At 36.9% G+C, this 20411-nt stretch overlaps 1 protein-coding gene across 1 annotated transcript in view; it reads right to left on the bottom strand.

Moving 5' to 3' along the window:
• Window positions 1-243: 243 nt before the first annotated feature.
• The window catches only part of LOC107721697 (partitioning defective 3 homolog), a 102337-nt gene continuing 82169 nt past the window's right edge, over window positions 244-20411 (bottom strand). The window contains 3 exon segments of the mRNA XM_074560112.1: window positions 244-1562; window positions 2166-2287; window positions 5164-5281. Of these exon segments, the coding sequence (XP_074416213.1) occupies window positions 1136-1562; window positions 2166-2287; window positions 5164-5281 (667 nt within the window). The 3' untranslated portion in view covers window positions 244-1135.

The raw sequence follows: 20411 nt of genomic DNA, 5'->3' as shown, positions 1-20411 counted from the left end.
ATATATATATATATATATATATATATACACACAATTTTTTTAAATTAATACGTTTTACAATTTTAAGTTGACTCTCTTTCTCTCTCGCTTATTATATAATATATAATATATATTTAATTATTTTTAAGCTCACACTCTCCCTACATGTGTATAATCACACATGGGAAAAAAAATTATGATATACATAAAAAAAAATTCTTACATATTTTATAGATAGATGGATAGATAGATGTAGTAGTGGTAGTATGGTATTCCAAACACAGCCTCTCTGTGTGTGTGTATTTATGCATGTTTAAGGGAGAGGGGAAGACAATCTTTTTGTCTGAACTTTCACAGTGCTGTGGCCTGTCAATACAGGGGCAGCTGGTGTGTGTGATGAAAAATTCAGTGTGGGTCATCTGTGAGACAGGAACTCGCACACACACACACACACACACACACACACACACACACACCTGGCAGGCAGCAGTGGGTCGTGGGTTGTGTCTGTGTGTGAAAGAGCTCTAAAAATTTAATGAGGAGCATCAATTAATGACCTGCTATCTGTGACCCCATTTCCTTTCTCTCTTCTTTTCCATTGCATTTTTGGGATTTTCTCTTTTTGCTGGATTCCCAGGAGTCCGTCACTCTGACTGTGTGTTTTGTACCTAGATTTGTTGAGTTCTTTAAACATGTGACAACATCCAGTGGAATCGCTAGGTTTGCTGGGCCACCTGTACTCAGTCCCACCTTTTCCCCTACTAGCGATATCAAATATGAGTTTAACTGATAACTTTTACCTGATGTTTAAGAATTCATCTGATAAATCTTAGTTTAAAAAAAGCTCTATTTCACAAAACTTCATCCAAACCTGTGCAAAGCAGGAAAACTGCTCATTTAGATCGAGTTCTACGTTGTTTTTACAGAGGAACAGGTCAGTGTCAGGCTGATTGTCAGAGCTTGAAGGTCTTCACAGCGAATTAAGAGACTTCTTGCCTCTGGACACACCAATGAGCTGTCAGATTGGGCGGGACCACTGTGACCTCATAAAGAAAAGGCACTTGAGGAGTCTCTGCACTACTGGCACACAAATAATTGTTTGTATTTGTGAGCCATTTGCCTCTTCTAAAATTGAAGAAAGTGTCGTCCTTTTTTCTCATGACAAAAATGGGCGCGTTTTCTCAGGTGTGTGTATGCGGCTGAGTCGGACAACCTGGGAAGGGGAAGGTGGGACGTCCTGTCTGTGGGGCCCTTTGGAATCCTGGGATTCGTAGTCCAACCGCATTGATGGGCCTCTTCCTTTCATTTCCTGCTCCCTGCGTCTCTGTTCTTGTCGCAGGAGCTCCTGGGCCTCCAGGAGGACACGTGCATTGTAGCCGCCACCCACCAAGGAACCACCGGCTCCTGGGGGAGCAGAGAGGCCATTCCTGCAGCTAGGACGAGGAACAGTCCGCGGGACGGAACGAGGTCCCTGGTAGCTGGAGTAACGGCCACTGTCTTTGGCTGCCTGGAAACCATCTCCTGCTGGACACATTCTCTCCCACTCCCTCTCTGAGGCTGGGGTGGGTGTCTTACGAGGATGGCTACACACAGGGAGAAATGGGCAAGGTGAGATGCTGTGTGTGCACATGATATTAAGACATTAATAGTTTGTTCCTACTGAAACAGGAAGTAGAGCTGAGACATATGAAAGTTTTTTTTACACTACAGTCCAAACCACACTTGACAGCTTTCAAAATGAATAAAATCCAGTCAATTCCTATTAAACGAAGAAAATATATGTATGTATTTATTTATTGCCTATTTTGCTTAAAGAGAAAGGTTGTAACAACTGAATTTTGGTGTACAAATTTATACTACTATTCAAAAGTATGGGTTTGGTAAGATATTTTAGTTTTTTTTAAAGAAGGCTGCATTTACACAATCAAAAATACAATAAAAAAGTAATATTGTAAAATATTAATACAATTTAAAATAATTGTTTTATATTTTCATATATTTTAAAATTATATTTACTCTTGGCATTTACCTTTTTTTTCTGTTTTCTATTTTAATTTTAGTCAGTTGTAGTAATTTTGTTGTCATTTTTATTAGCTTTTGTTTTATCTATATAGTACACAGATAATCTATATAGTTCTTATGACTTTTTATTTCAGTGTGAGTTATTTTAGTACTTCAACACGTACCGTGGCAGAGAGCTGTACTGTCTCTGAGCCTGTGTGAAAGCTTCTCTGGCTTCCTGCCTCTGTAACTGCACCTCCACAGACACTGAGTGTCGGCCAGATGATGTCTGTGAGCTGCAGTTGGACTGTAACACAGTTATTAACATGTCCATTTAACACAAACAGGTAAAAGTTCAGTAGAGAAAAGCTTGAAAGAGACTGAGTTATGGAAAGATCATTAAGAACGAATAGACACACACACTCAAGCTAAGCACTTACCAGGTTTCAGAGGTGTTTTTGTGTATAGGTCTGTGACATTTGTGCAGAAATGTGCGTTTGAATGTGACATTATTACCAGTCCTATGACCTTTGGCGCATTATTTCTGTTAATGAAACCATTAGAGTAGATTATAACCCATAAAATATTCATGGAGTTAGTTATTACTCTTCATAACAAAATTACAGCTACGTTATGGTCCTCAGTAATTATAATAAAAATTAGCACTCATTATTCAAATGACCACATCATTAAAAAGATATAATTCCCAAAAGCACAATATGCAAATGAAAACAAAAACGTAAGTATAGGCAAATATCAGATTTTTCTGTTTAAAATTAAAATTAAATTAGATAATTATTTATTATATAAATGTACATACATTAAAAATATTTATAAAATTCTGCTTAAAATATTTGATAATTATAAACCCTGATATATTTTTCAATTCCTGTGGTTCTAGTTTTTTTCCTCTAAGATCCAGTGATTTACAGTGCATTCAAGGTTTATGTTCATCCATTTTTATGATTCTTGGGAATCAAGCCCATGACCTCGGCATTGCTAGCGACATGCTCTACCATTTAAACTATAGAAGCTCATCTAACATACATTATGGACACAAAGGTGAGGCTGGAATGAGGACACACACAGCAGATGATAGATGAATGTTAGATAAATGTTAGCTGGACATTAAGTGAATATTAGTACATTTTATGGTGAGTAGGATTTGTGGTGATAATATAATGAAGAACTTCTCTAATGTAATTCATTAAGAAATCCCACACACACATTCACACTTGGTTGGCACAGAACATGAGGGTGTAATTATAAACAATAAAAGACTCATTTAACACCGCCTCTCTCTCACACACACACACGCACTGACTGCTTTGTTCTGTACTCAGAACAGTGTAAATGCGGTAAATTGCTCATGACCCATAAGAATCCGTTTCATTTATGGCAACATTTACATTGAGTTCCCTGCTCTCGTCACGCTCAGTCAAACAGATGAATGCTGTCCCAGGCATGCTCAATCAAGAGCCGATCCACACGGAGATTTCCATTAACTCTAATGAAGGAGAACAGCATGCTGGGATTGATTGACACAGCTTGCCAGTCATGTTGCCGTGGAGACAGAGGTGTTGAAGGATGTGTGGAGCTGGGTCATTTAGCCCAGTTCATTAACATGCACGCACACTTCACTGCCTAAAACAACATCAGTGTCACAGGAACGTACCATTTGTTTGCTAAACAGATTATGGCATTAAAGGTCTGATACGAATTCATTAACGGTATGAGATTTATAACAGCCGATGATGTTAACGTTGACACATAAGCACTCACAAAAAATGGTTGGTGATCAGGAAAGAGTGGAAATTTTTCCATTTATTCTCACCTGTCAAAACTCTGAGAGAAACATTCAATGAAGAAATGATGGACGTGTTTGAAACACACCTGAACTGGATTTGATTCAGCTACAGAAACTCGTAGACTCGAAGACTCATTAAAGCAAACCACCCATCTTTATTCTGTTGCCTTTTGTTTTACAAAAAAGGTTTTTAGGCATAGTAAAAAAAAAAAAAAAAAAAAAAAAAAAAAAAAAAAAAAAAAAAAAAAAAAAAAAAAAAAAAAAAAAAAAAAAAAAAAAAAAAAAAAAAGGTCTTAGGTTATCATGGGGGTTTTTTAAAACTGGGAAAAAATTGGGGATGAAAAAGGGGATGGAAAAGGACATTAAGACGTTATTTAATACAGTTACATAATCACTAGCATTACAAAGCGAAACAACAAAAATAATTCCATACATTAAAGTTGAGTGAATTAAAAATTTAAAAAGAGAAATTTACATTAAGGAAAATACACATGATACCACGTGTAACAGTTCATTGAAACTCTCTCCCTGGAAAGATTATTACAAATCAATAACGTTCTTGAAGTGCAACTCATTCCTGACTTAAAGGGATTGTTTACCCAGAAATTAATATTCCATCATCATCTACTCAATTGTTTCAAACCTGTATTACTTTATTTCTTCTGTGGAACAAAAGAGAAGTTATCTTAGGAATGCTTGAACTAGGACAGAGGAACTTGAATATGGCCCACAACAAATGATTTTCATTGCATGAAATGTTTCACAGAAGTAAAGTCACACATGTTGGGAACAACATGAGTAAATCATGAAAGAATTTTCATTTTTGGGTGAACTATCCCTTTATTAGGACTTTCTGCTCCATTTTATAGGCATAGAGGTTTAAATTTACCTAAATCCAGATCATCATATTGAGTTCACACTCAATCCAGATTCTAATGATCTGGATTTTAATTTGTTATGTTAATACTAAACAATTTCAGTCTAAAAACATTGACTTTTATACTCAGACACACACACACACACTCTTCCATCTTGCAGACATACATTTAGCCAATCGCAGTTCTTGCCTTAATTCATGATCTGCTGAAGTCATGACAGCTGTGATATTGTTGAACAGATGAATGGATGGGTGAACAGTCCAGATGGATGAACACATGGTGATGTTAGCATTGTTAGCTGATAATGTCAGTGTCAGAGGTGACATGCTCCTGCATGCAGTGGTCTCAGGTTAGCAGTTAGTATTAGCCCAGGCCTGGAGGTCGTATATGTAACCGCTCCAGTCCTTGGACTTAGTCTTATCCTTCCTGGGAGCTCCCAGAGACCATGGGGTGTACGTCCAGTGATCATGGGTGCACATACACAGCTCACACACTCACCCAGGGCTGCTCCAAACTGTAGGCACGGTGGCGATCATCTGGCTCCACATCTTCCTGCCTGACCTGCTGGAACTCCTGGCGTAAGCGCTGGATTCGATCGTGGTTGCTGGGCGTCAGCCTGTTAGGAGCAGGAGGAAGAGGGCACATGATGACACATTAGAACATTACATCATAATCCCTTTGATCCTATTCTCTCTGGAACGACAGGTGTTGGAAGTGTGACCCTGTCTAAAAGGTCATCTAGTTACGCTCCACTACCTTTATGAGAACAAAGGTCAAGGTGTCACACACGGTGAACAGATGGTCCAGATACCTACATGGGTAACAAACACGGTCTCTCTATGCTACTATGCTCCACAAGATCAGATCAGTAAAGCCCGCAGCAGAATTCACCAGACACGGACAAGTGGCAGCTTACATTACAGTATAGATGTGTGTGTGTGTGTGTGTGTGTGTGTGAGAAAGAACCAGACAGATTTACTCTTATTAAAATTTCATAATCACATGTTGAGTGTTTACGATATAGAGGACAGCAACTGGGGCTTTTTACACATGAGCAGATGTCCAGTTTAAAACACACAGACGCCGTATAAACCTTGTCATAGAAGATGACTTAAGATGATTTAAGAATGCAGACTAATCAGAAAACATGCATGTGTTTCTAATATGAATATGAATATATATAGAAATGGCGCAGAACAATTTTCACTCAGAAATTACTAGTAATTTCACAAATAATTACAAAGAAGCTTCAAGTAATCATGAAAGTTTGAAGTAGAAAGATTGAAATAGCATTTTCTTGTTAAATGTACACCAACAATCTTTGTTTTATTTACAACTCTTTGTTTTATCTTATATATATATATATATATATATCAGCCATAGGCATGAGGCCACGAGTGCTGTAGTTAATCACAGCGTGCCATATGTATATATATATATATATATATATATATATATGTGTGTGTGTGTGTGTGTGTGTGTGTAGATGGATAGATAGATAGATAAATCTTTAACAAAAATGTCAAAGTAACAATCAGTACATGTCACTTTTTTTAATGAATGAAACTTTTCGTACATGTATCATTTCCTTCATTTCGACTGAAAGAACAAGACTTGCGGTTCAATGCATGTTGTTAATTCAGTGTTTGCTTTGACAGATATTTTGGATGAGTCATTTTAGTGAAGGATTCATTTGACTGATACAAATCAGCTGTAACGTGAGAGCCTTTTAGTCCAATTTCTTAAAACAACTGGTTTGTAAGAGTCATTTGTTTGTGAGTCAGACTATACTAGTCACATTATATAGTTGTTTTTGAGTCAAGCAATGCTTAACATTATTTCACAGCACCCAGGTCTTTGTATCTCATCACATTTCAGACTGCAAACTCCCAACAGAAATATAATTTCTCACATTTGCCATGGCGGTGCAGATTCAGCAGCGGCGCCACTGACACATACACATAAAAATACATAGGTCAAACATTCGCTCTAAAACCACAACTGAACTCTTTCTCTTGGCATTGAAACCCTTAGACCTGATCTAAAACATACACCAATCAATACAAACTCATCAAAAATTTAAATGTACACCAACAATCTTTGTTTTATTTACAACTCTTTGTTTTATCTTATATATATATATATATATATATCAGCCATAGGCATGAGGCCACGAGTGCTGTAGTTAATCACAGCGTGCCGATATACAGCCATATTGCACTGCTACAAGTGTGATATTGTGTTTATACAACAGTTACATAAAAAATAACAACATAAGAAATAACAACAGTGTGTCTTTAAAAACCCTCTTTTGTGCAAACTACTACTTTACACCACAGATTCAAATCTCAGTTTGATAGTTTAACAGCTGAGCCCAAACTGTTACTAATTCGAAAATGTCACTTTAGAGCAAGTAACGAAGGAACGTTGAGTAGCTTCATTGAAAGCTTTTTGTATTACTGTATTAAAAGCTCACTGTATTATGTAGAGTATTATGAGAGAGAGATGGACTGAGCGAGTGTGATTACCTGCATCTGATACAGCATTCATTCTTCAGTTCGATCTCATATTCACAATAAAACATTAGTTTGAATGTCTGCTGAGGAAAGCTATCTTTGTTGTATTATCCTTTCATCTGTTAAGGGTGATTTCTGATGATGGCACAGCAAACTGCATTTGTTGGCCGCATCTTACAAGGTGTTGTTGAAACCCTGTTTCAGTCTCTTTCAAAAGTCTTTACTGCTGACTCAATCACAAAAACAGTCTCTTGTAATAATGTAACTAAAATCACCATCACGAACACACACCATTTCTCAATACTAAATACTATAATTAAATACTACTATTATTTATATAAAATATTATTTATTGATTAATAATATTGACTAAAACAACAATAGCCATCATAAAAGTTGCTAGGCAATTCAGTCGAAAGTACAAAGGCAGCGCTCTGACATACAGCAATAAAGTTACATAAAATATAATATGAGACTTTACCCTCAGCCAAAGCTACTTACTCTGGAACAAATAATAAATTAATGAGACCAAAGACTGCCCGTTAGATTTACCCAAAACGAATTATATCTCATGTTTAACCCCTATAGAGACATCAGAGCAAGCGGCAAATTCGAGATGGTCCTCACTGCAGAACACAAGATCCAGGGGGTGAGGCTGGATCGAGATCCAATTCCTCCCACCTTACATATACCTAAACCTACCCGTCTCCACCCCCTGATCCCTAAACCCACCCATCTCCACTCCTAAAGCTACCCATCTCCACCCCTAAACCTACCATCTCCACCCCCTAAGATGTGGATCCAACCCCGCCCCCTGGATCTTTGTTCTGCAGTGAGGGGCTACTGGCAAATTCCAGAAGATCTGGCCGAGGTGAGGCTGCTCTCAGCAACCTACCATCTCCACCCCCTAAGATGTGGATCCAACCCCGCCCCCTGGATCTTTGTTCTGCAGTGAGGGGCTACTGGCAAATTCCAGAAGATCTGGCCGAGGTGAGGCTGCTCTCAGCAGGTTCATGAGCGCTGAACGGCCGCTGACGCCCTGGAGCTCAGATCTCCGAAAACGTGATTTTTTGGAGTAAACGTTCAAAAACGAAAATTTTTTGAATAAACGTTATTTTTATTAACAAACTGCATATTTGAAGTCTAAACAAGTACATTCTTGCCTAAAAACTCTTAAAACTACATTACGTGACACAAAAACAGTATTATTTATAAAATTATAGTGGATTTGGCCTCTGCCATGACACTCACTGGGAGAAATACCGCAAGCGGAGTGATACAAACGGTATCCGGAAAGGCTAAAAGAATAACCTTGCAACATCTAAATGCATTACAATGCCCAGATGAACAAAGAAAGCCAGTGAGAGTGTGCATGTACGTGCTGACGCAGCAGTAACATTACCTGTGCTAAGTTACGTTTCCATTGTCAGCTGCATTGACTTAAACACATTTGTTCTGTTTTTTCATATTTCTTTTTTTTTCTTTTCAGGGCGAATGCGTATATATACACGTATATATGGTATAAGCCGGACAGGATGTCCCTTTGACCCCACCATGAGATTGCTTTTTTCACTGCCAACAGCTGGAGCCATTTAAAACAGTGGCATAACTCTCAGATCAGACTGAGAGACTCACCGGAATTACACACACATTCACTCATGACACATAGAGGAGCTTATTTAGCAGTCATGTTTGAGTAGAAAAGTTTGTGTGTGACCTGTTAAGGACATTATTCTACAAACCCACAAAATAAAACTCAACAGTCCATTCAATACTTTAAATCTGACAGATGACTATAAAATAATTATAACAGCAGAAAATCTAATAAATTATGAAAATGCAACATTGGTCATGTGTGTCTGCCCACATAACTAGTTTGTTTACTTCTGTGTGAGACATAAACATTACCATAATACATGTGATCTATTTTTGAACTCTAGGGCAATCGGCTTTTATAGTAGAACTATTATGTGTGTTCTGAATGACTGCAGTATATATTTGTGTGTACGTATGATGAAATGCTTAAAATAGATTAAAAATGTAAAAAAATAGACAAAATTACAGCCAGAAGTCAAGTCAATCTGAAAAAAAAAAAAAATCTAACTTTGGCGACATCTTGACAGGAAAAAAATTATTCATAAATTATTATAAAAATGCATAAATCTCTCTTTTAGGAGCTCTTATGATTTGAGTTAGTCTGTGTTCATCATGATTAGCTTATATTAAAGGCATTTTAGATGTTAAGGTAAAGGTGTATGAGATTCTAAAGTAGAACTAACAAAATGGACCTCTTAAAGGGATATTCGAACCAAAACTCGTGTCATTCCAAACCTGTATGACTTTGTCTTCTGTGGAACACAAAAGAAGATATTTTGAAGAACGCTGGGAACCAAACGACACGGGATCTATTGTATGGACAAAAACACAGAGACATTTCTCAAACTATCTTCTTTTGTGTTCTACTGAAGAAAGTCATGCAGGTTTGGAACAACATAAGGGTGAGCAAATAATAGAATTTTCATTTAGGATGGCGTATCCTTTTAAAGATCAGCACTTTCAACAGTGTTCCACATTCTCCTGGCATTTTCATCTAACAGCTGTGAGCTCAAAGCACCAGAATCAGGTCAAAATAATCAATACACAACCAACCATGAATGAAAATGACAACATAGTAATAACTTGTCTCTTTTATTACTTTAAATGAACAGAAAAGAGAGTTGGGAGTGAGAAGGGATGAAACCAGACCCATTTAAATTGACTTTTCACAGGTAAACACACATGCTTTTGAAAAACACACAGTTTAAGTAGGCACTTATTGTTAATTTACCCCATTATTTTTCTCCAGCTCTCTATAAGGGCTGCCATTTTGTGGTCAAGAAAGTGTGTCACAATCAAAAGTGCACTTCACTGTAAATTCATCATTGATATGATTAAGGGTCCAACCCATTGTAACACAACATCTGACATTCACTCTCTCACAGCCTCATCTGCCCTCTCCCAGCCTCATCTGGCACTCATCCTCTCACAGCCTCATCTAGAATTATTCCTCTAACAACTTTATCTGACATTTTTCCTCAGAGCCTCATTTGATGTTCACCCCTCACAGTCTTATTTAGAATTCTTCCTCAAAGCCTCATCTAGAATTCTTCCTCTCAGTCTCATCTGACCTTCAACCTCTCACAGCCTCATCTGACATTTATCCTCAGTCTCATCTAGAATTCATCCTACATTCTTCCTCTCATAGCCTCATCTGACATTCATCCTCTCACAGTCTTATCTAGAATCATTCCTCTCACAGCCTCATCTAGCATTCACCCTCTCACAGCCTCATTTAGAGTTCTTCCTCTCACAGCCTCATCTAGCTTTCACTTTCTCTCATAGCCTCATTTAGAAATCACCCTCTCACAGCCTCATACTGCATTCATCCTTTCACAGCCTCATCCAACGTTCATCCTCTCACAGCCTCATTTAGAAATCACCCTCTCAAAGCATCATACCGCATTCATCCTTTCACAGCCTCATCTAGCATTCGCCCGGTGCATAGAGGGAGAAGTCTGATTATAATGACTTATGATCTGCTGGAGTCATTACTGAAATGGCTCATCTAGAGGATGCAAAGTCTCTGCATACAGTCATACAGCAAAGCTTTTAAAACCACTGATAGATAGATATGAGCAGATAAAACCTTTCTCTCTGACAGATCTCTTTATAAAAGGAATGAATGTTCTGCCCGAGCATATAATGTGGCATCTAATATCAATATGTAAACAGCTTCTAGCATGTGAAAGGAGATTTGGAGACATATGGTCTCATCACGGGTCATAATTTGTTTTGAGAGCAGTGTGCATGTGTTGTCAGGAATTGTGATGATAACATCGGTTTTAATGTACTTTAAAAGACCTCCAGTCGCCATTAGAGCATATAAGAATCACTATCGCCGTGGTAACCATGCCTTCCTGTTGAAATGGATAGACCACATTATTTTGGGCAGTTCAGTGCTTGCTATAAGTGCACAAATGAAAAGATTGTCACAAATGCTGCTGTGCACTCAACACCTTGTGAGGAAGATAAACATGAAAGTATAAAAACAAAAATAACCATATCAGTAATGATCAATAACATCAGGTTATTGGCTATATCATAAATATTATATGTAAATATGTCAAAATTGGTCATTTATCAGTTGGCCAATATTCAGTGTCATTTTAAAATGTGGATAGAGGAAACAACAGAAAGCATATTATAAAATCCTACAACAAAGTTATTTCAATATAAACAAATATTCAAAAATTCAGCACAAATGACTAAAATATAAAAACTGTATTGTGATATATGTATATATACACACACACCATTACCCTGATATAGAAGTTTGATATTCTTACACAAACATATATTGGTTATACTGTCCACCTCTAAACTCTTGTTAAGCTTTTCTGCAATTCACAGCTGACGGGTCTCTGAGTTAAACAATATGTGCAGACATTACTGTATGGGAATAATGCCACTGATACACATTTAAACACAAACAGATACACATCTCAGTGAAAGCTGCGCATGTGTGTATTTTTGCTCACTGGAAATTGAGAACAGGCATAAAGTCCTGCCAGCTAACAGTTCTGCTGAGTGAGGTGACCAAAATAAAACAGGCGCCAAGACCGTGGCAAACAATTTTACAATGCAGACCAGCTCACACACACACACGCGCACACACACGCACACACACACACACACACACACACACAATAAATACTTAGATACTTTCACATTAACTATGGACTGTTTGATTATTTATATTGTTCAAGCAGCTTTTACATTATAGAATATGTATATAAGACATCTATACTGTTACAAAACATTTCTGTTAAAAAAATTTTGAGCAGCAAATCAGCATATTATTATAATGCTTTCTGAAGGATCATGTAACACTGAAGACTGAATTAATAGCTGCTGAAAATTCAGCTTTGCCATCACAGCAATAAGTTATATTTTATATTAAAATTGAGAAGTTAATTTAAATTGTAATAATATTTCACAATTTTAAATTTTTTACTGTATTTTTTAATCTAATAAATGAAGCCATGGTGAGCATAAGGGATCTCTTTAGAAAACATTACAATATACACAGACTTTTTTTGTAAGTTCATTTTCTTACTTTGTCTCCCTTATGTTTACACATGCAAGTTGTCTTTCAGTACTGACAGCTTCAATTAACCATTAAGTCAAGTCATTAACTCTTGGTAATGTTATGAGCTGTCAATGCTTCAATTGTGGTTCTACACTATACAGCACTCTGAATTACACCACTTCTTTTTAATAAGGCATTTAACTCAGCATCTGACTTTCAGAGAGTCGAGTTACTCCGCCTAAAGGGGATCGATGTTCGTTGACACAAAAGGAAAACATCTTTAAAGGGGTTTGAAGGTTATAGCGAGTATCTGTTTAAATGATGGTGCTGTGTTTTTTTGTCAGATGTGCTGCTAATTTGAAACATACGGGAGCATAAACTCTTCAGGCAGTGTGTGAGGAATGGGTCTTGTGGCCCATTGAGCCTTGAGTTCAAGTCACATCAAAGAATGACCTTGACAAATACACACACACATACACAGATGGTCGAGGTCCAGAGGTGCAGTTTAGGCTTGTGTGGGATCTGTCTTGTAAATGGCTCAAAAGGCCTTTGCACACTCACACACAGCGTCACAGGAACCTGTATGTGTGTGGATAAACAGTTATGATTGATTTCAGCACCATTGGAGGCAGTGCGGTTCAGCTCCCATGAGACACTGCGTAGCAAAGTGGCAGTCAGACTTCACCTTTGAAGACAGAAGAATGTTTACGTGTGTGTTTCTGATCTGTGTATTACTGAAACACTTGCAGGAATCACTCACTTTAAGTCCAATTAGTAAGTAAATCAAAAACAGGTTCAGGATGAGTTTGCATCTTCGAGCATGTGTGTTTTTTAAAACCACAGACAGCAAAAAATGTGAATATGCAGACTCTATAGACTGTTGGAAACAATCAAAGAAACACAATAAACCCCAGTACATTCACCACAACAAATAGCGTGAAAAAAACTAAACATTTTTTACAAACCCACAGAGACCATTTTTTATCCACACATAGACCTACAAACACTAATGGTCAAAAGTTTGGAATGAAGATTTTTTTTGTCTTTTTATGTTTTTGAAAGAAGTCACTTATGCGCACTAAGGCTGCATTCATTTGATAATAACGTAAAAAATGACAGTAAAAAATACAGCAATATTGTGAAATGTTTACAATTCAAATAAATTCTATTTTAATATATTTTATAATGTAATATATTCTTGCGATGGCAAAGCTGCATTTTCATCAGCCATTACTCTAGTCTTCAGTGACACATGATCCTTTAGAAATCATTCTAATATGATTTGCATTCTAAAAACGCACAAAGGCATACTGCCATAGTATGTTTCTGTAAGTGTAATATCCTTTGAGCCACGCTGTTTTGTATGTGTTAAACCCCCAAGTGACTAAGAAATTAGCGCACCTTTTCTCAACAAGCTGCACAATTTGAAGAATCATTCATGTTTGTAGCACAAACATCATGGACGCCTTAAAATGTTATACTTAATATGAGCAATAATGATGCAAGCGGCAGTAAAATGGGAAGGAGGAGGACTGCTTCTAAAAAAACCCTGACTAGAAAATGTAATTACATTTGAAAGAATTCAATGATTATAACCGAAAATTCCCTCCATTGAATTACTCTCACATTAGTATAGATACTTGTATGTCCTCTGGGGGACAATACGAGCTGTAGGAGCAAGAGAGGTGAAATTTCCACAAATACGTCCATCAACGCTTCTTCCTGAAGTGTCTGAGAGAGAGCAGAGAAAATATAGCTGCCCTGTTCTCACCCTAACTGGACTAAAGTCAGCAGGAAACCCCCGGACCACGGAACTATCAAGTATACAATGCTCAATGGACACACACACACACACACCTGAATATACAACCAGACGGGAATTCTAAATTGCCTAAAATATCCGGGTTTTGGCTTTGTATTTCCTATTGACGTGCTCTAAAGGCCTCATACATTCAGTGCATTTGCATTGCTTTGACTGCTCTTCGTAGATCCCACTTTCTCGCACGGCATAACTGGCTGATTATGTACAATGCCTGCACACTATTGGTCACTACTTTTTAATCATATTCAAATATTGGATACACTTGTATTAACAGATTACAGGTGTCAAGTTGTAGAATTAGTCTCATTCAACAAAATAAAAACGCCTCATTCATTGCAGCTTTAGGTACAGTTGTGGGCTTCTTACTAAAATGTAAATGTAAAATTCAAGGAAAATGTAAAATTGCACAAAAATTTAAATGCTTTCATCCCGATCAGGATCACATTAGCCAAAAAGTGAGTTTCTGAGCTAAATTAAATAAAGTAAGCACTTTAAAATAAGGGTTGTTAATGCATTAGGAATTAACTAGAGATGCACCGATTGCAATTTTCTTGGCCGAATTAAAGTTATAAAACGTATTAAGTCAAGAGCAGAACATTATTTTCTTTGTCTTTTGTTCTTTGATTAACATGACAGACAGCAGCATAAATATTGGACTGCGCGCAGTCCCTTTAAGAGTTTATCCACGGACCCAATATACTGTTACACAACATGCTTTCTCTTTCTCAACTATTTAACGTTCCAAAACTGACTGTGTTTAACTGGATAGTGGATACTCGCCAAAACGGGCATTTTGACCATTTTTTTATGTATTTGAACGTTTTAGCACAGTTAGCCACTCATTTTGGTATTTGTGGTTCACAAGCTGTTTGAGACTGAGACTGTGCTCTCCACTAATATAGATCAGTGGTGGTGCGCGCGCATTCTTTGACTGCTCTTCGTAGATCCCACTTTCTCGCACGGCATAACTGGCTGATTATGTACAATGCCTGCACACTATTGGTCACTACTTTTTAATCATATTCAAATATTGGATACACTTGTATTAACAGATTACAGGTGTCAAGTTGTAGAATTAGTCTCATTCAACAAAATAAAAACGCCTCATTCATTGCAGCTTTAGGTACAGTTGTGGGCTTCTTACTAAAATGTAAATGTAAAATTCAAGGAAAATGTAAAATTGCACAAAAATTTAAATGCTTTCATCCCGATCAGGATCACATTAGCCAAAAAGTGAGTTTCTGAGCTAAATTAAATAAAGTAAGCACTTTAAAATAAGGGTTGTTAATGCATTAGGAATTAACTAGAGATGCACCGATTGCAATTTTCTTGGCCGATACCGATTTCCGATTTTTTGTAAGTGTGCTCTGCCGATACCGATTTTTGCCGATTCCGATTTTTTTTTCGAGAGCGAGAATGCGCGGCTGACGTTATTGCCTGTGCCGCTGGTAACAAAACGGATCGGCTCGAAATCGGAAAGAATTGAGACTGACCGGCCGATCACCGATCCGGGCCGATCATGAGGAAAATCGGCCGATTCCGATCCCTGGCCGATCGATCGGTGCATCTCTAGAATCAACAACTAACAACCTACTTACTTTATAAATTTATAAATGAAAGTTCATGTTAATTCCTACATACAATACAAGACATTTTTAACATTTAACAAGTTTATGAAACTACTATATTGTAAAGTACTAGTAAATAGTATATTGCTACCTAGATTAATGATTACTAATGAATTAAATGACTCGTTAGCTGTTAACAAATTTATTTCAGTTTTTACCATTAAAAAGTAATAACCCCTTTTTTTCCGAAAAGCACAATATGCAGGGCTCTACATTGCGGCCATTTCAGTTGCATTTACGACTGAAAACTACTGCGTGCGACTATGAAAATTTTTTAGGAGCACCAGTGCGACTGACCCGATCATCATCATACTTGTGATTGCGCTCAGGGGATCTTCAAAGGTTTCTACGTGTTTTTGCAGCGTTGAGTAATGTATCACAGACATATCTCACGAATCCTTTCATAAGCAAAGTGTAGACAGGGTGTAAATAAGTGATTCATTGTGCAGTGTAGAGAGCTTCGTTGATTATAAATGTGAGATCGAGATGAACTAAGATGAGTGACAGCTTTTAATGATTTTTAAGGGAGTTTGTAAATGTGATACTGATTTAATACAATACAATTCAATAAACAAGAAGTTAATATTAAGTGACTTACATTGTCTGACTATAACACTATTGTCTGATTTTGCTCTATTTCGTCGTCGAAAATAGTTTAAAACAAAGACTCAGCGGAGCCGCTGCGCATCTCCATTCAAACACAGCGGTGTTTCGAATGAACAGCTTTTTTTAAATGAATCTAGTGAGTCAGTGATTCATGATTACCCATTCATAACCACAGTCACTTCATTCATTCCTGAATGAATCAGCTGTTCGAATGAATCTATTGAATGAATGATTCAGTAATAAAAATCAGGGACTTACTGCCACCTGCTGGCAGTTTGTTTCATTTTTAAAGTATCTTTTCAGTTATTTAAATAATTTAATATTTCTATATTCAAAATTGTATATTTAAAACAGTAATATCATCATGAATTTATGGATTTAATTGCACTCATTCCACTTCTGAGCCTCATTAAATGTCTGAAAGTACACCAAGCCACTTTTGTGTTCTTCTGTGCCACCTCTACAAACGAATTTTGTTAATACTGATTTAATTTGATTGGTAACTTATATTTCTTATTCTACTTGTTCTTATTCTGTCGTTTTAATTAACATTTTTAAAAAGCTTATAAAATGTAATTTTTTAAAGAATTTGACAAAAGATGACATACAGTTAGAGGAGTCAAATATCACCTCGTAATGGGAAGGCTACTTTTTGATAAAATTTTGGATAATTGTTTAGAAGGTGCTCCTAAAATTTTGAACGTGCTCCTAAATTTTTTAAGTTAGGAGCACAAGTGCTCCTAAAAAGAAAAGTAAGCGTAGAGCCCTGATATGGCAACCCTAAAACACAGAAACAAAACTTTTACCCACAGAAAGTCCTACATACAAATTGGCAAGGTACCATTCTAATACTATTGGTTTCTACAATGACATTTCCATGATAAATGAAATGTACGATTTACATGCTATTTCAAAGTGCTTCAAGGAATACCATATTTCTTGAACCAATCATACAGTGGTTTACATGTGGTTACCATGGTTACAGTCAGGCATAGGTGGGCAGATTTTTGTGGTGTGGTTGCCAGGGTTACACCACTGTGCATTGCAGGTAAAGAGCTTTCATTAATGTGACCAAAAGATAAGGCTAATGGACTGGTGGTTTATGGGCAAGGAGTGTGTGTGTGTGTGTGTGTGTACGCGTACACTGCTGTGTACTGACTTCTAATAGTATTAATCCTGTGCATTTAAGGGAGTCAGTATTTATTGATTTCTCATTACTTCTGCTAACACAATCATGTGTGAGATGTATGTGTGTCAGATCGATAGCACCAGAGTGATTCCCCATTCCGATCATTAGATCTGCTTTGCCGATCAGTGTCTTGACATTGTAAGTGGGTTTTAAATACAGAAACATTTATATGTCTGTGATACAGCAAAGTAAACTTTAGGTTCGTCAACATAAAGCCAATTTAAGAAGTCTCAACTCTAATTAAAGTGAGACCAACAAAAAGGCAAAGTAAATGCAGGAATAAAAGAGTATTATGTGAAAAAGAAAGCTTCGTTCTTAACATCTATAATTTCAATAAGCACTGGTTGACTTCAACAGAGCTTGGAGTTAGTATGTTGCTAAACAAGTGGCACTGTAGTCTAAATGAGTGTTCACAATTTGAATTTGGATATGGAATTTACAGAAATCCAAGAAAGTTCAACAGTTAAAGTCGAAATGAAACTGAATTGGCAACAGAACTTATCTTCTGTATTACGGCATAAAGACAAGTGTAACAGATTATCGGGAAGAAAATGGCTCTATGTAGTATTTGTTAACTAAATTTTACAATGTTGGTGTTTTACTCAAAAACAGAGACAAATAAAAGTGATCTTGCAGGGATGTGTTTAAATGGACTAAAAGATTGGAGAAGTAGAGAGAGAAGTCTGTTATTCACTGGAAAACCATGAAAAAAAACAACAACAACAGAAGAATCATTTGCAATAAAACCAACAACATGGATTTGTAAAATAAATAGATCTTATTTATTTCATGATGACTTTAATGGCATCTCTGGGTAATAAAATTCTTCCCACAATGATCTATAAATCTGCAAGACCTATAAAACTTATAACTTTAACGTTTTTCTTGACAAGAGTTAATTTTTCTAGGTAATTACTTAATGGGACTACATGAATTTATTAGATTTTTCTAATCATTTTAATTTCACTTCCTTGAAGTTAAATTCAAATGAAGTGTAGTTCCTGTTTACTAAATTATCTCAAATTCTAATTCAGGATTCAGATTGAAATTTAAAAAGCATTCTCAATTCACTTCTGAAAGGGACATTAAGTTCCTTACACATTAAGCCATGGTACTAATGTGGTTGATGCAGGTTTGAGTCCAATCTGCAATATGTACTGATCCTATCCAATCGTTCACCAATAACCATTCTCTAGTTTCTAATAAAGAGATAAAAGTCAACAAACCCACTCTTACTAACTCGGCAAAACTCGCAAACATGGCACACAGAAGCATTAACATTGTGAATTAGATTTTGATCCATATTTTTCAGGACTGAATGATTTTTCTGAGCATTCTGGGATTGTCTTCTACTTTAAGTATATACCTGTATGCAACGCTGCTTTAAATTTTGGCCAAAATTAGGCATCTTTGAAAGCAGCATAATACCTAAGAAGGCAGCTTGCCAGGGTTTGGAACAGGGCTAATGTCTTCACAGGAAAGACTGAGAAGGTGTGAGTCTGCGTGAGAGAGATCTGTTGGTATGAATGCTCTAATTGGCTCTCTGTACTTCCTGTAACTCCAGCAGTCGGCCTGTTAGTAACACCTCGCACACTTCACTGTACCTTTCCATATGTCAGTCAGGTCATGTGCTGTGAACAGACCTACAGAAAACACCCTGTTAAACTGTCACACACAGGCTGAGGAAACTCCTACCAAGTGCTTCTGATAAAATCAGCTCATATTTATATTCAAGTCATGATTATGAGTTACAACATTCGAATATAAACTCCTAATGACTCATTCATCTGAGTGACACGTTCTACAGCAGCCATTAACAACACAGACAGTGAGATAATATTTCTAAGCTAATGTCTTATAAACGCACAAGCACACACAGAGCTCACAGCGTGACTGAGAGCGAGCGTCGACAACAGAACCAATTAAATCTGAACGTAGTCGTGCGCGCAGGGCACAGTTTTAATGTCACACCGGAGTCACTTCTTCTCTCTGAAATATGAAGTCACCTATTACCAGTGAAACTGTCTGCAGCTGAATGTGGTTTAATGAAAACCTCTGACTGCAAAAAAAAAAGGTTAATGAACTGCATTTTGTACTGAAATAAGAAACAAGATTGTCTTTAACTACACACTATGTTAACTGAACCGGTCCATGTGATTTCTGTGATCATCAAAATGCACATGAAAGCTAGAGTGAGCTGCCTGCATTGTGACAAAATCAGTGAAAAAGATCCAAGGTGGCGGACAAAGTGAAAGAAATACCAATTTTAAATATTCTAATTTCATTCAACTCCAAAAATAGAGATGAAAAGCTAACTTCAATTAGAAAAGTACTATTTTATACAATATATTTGCTTTAGAGTGTCATCCCAGATAGCACACATACGTCTGCAAGATGTCTGTGAAAGATCGTTTCATCTGGAAAGCATCAGCTGTGTACAAACATCTGCTAGACGTATTTAGGATGTTTAAGATAAACATCTTAAAGACATTTTCTAAACGTCTATTTGACATCTTATAGGAAACGTCCTATAGACGTATTGCAGCAAACACTCTAAAAAATGTCTTGCAGATGTCAGTGGCGGCTCGTCGGGGGAGGCACAGCTTCCCCATAATTTTGAGGTGAAAATGGGAGGAGGACGATTTAATGTTAATAAAATTCACAATTCATTTCAGTTCATGTCTCAGAATGTGTATTTTTTAATTTCACAGTTGTAATACCATAACGTGAAAGCGCCGCTTTTCTATCGCGAATGTGCCGAATCTGCTGATGTAATTACAACCGCTAGGTGATAGAGAAGGGGAGGGGGAGGCCGGGGGAGAGCTGAGCTCTCGTGCCTCCGTTGGTAAAAAAAATT

The sequence above is a fragment of the Sinocyclocheilus rhinocerous genome, unplaced genomic scaffold, assembly GCF_001515625.1.
Source record: "Sinocyclocheilus rhinocerous isolate Xijiao unplaced genomic scaffold, SAMN03320098_v1.1 scaffold1112, whole genome shotgun sequence".
NCBI classification, from domain to species: domain Eukaryota; kingdom Metazoa; phylum Chordata; class Actinopteri; order Cypriniformes; family Cyprinidae; genus Sinocyclocheilus; species Sinocyclocheilus rhinocerous.
This window is presented reverse-complemented; position numbering and strand designations above follow the sequence as displayed.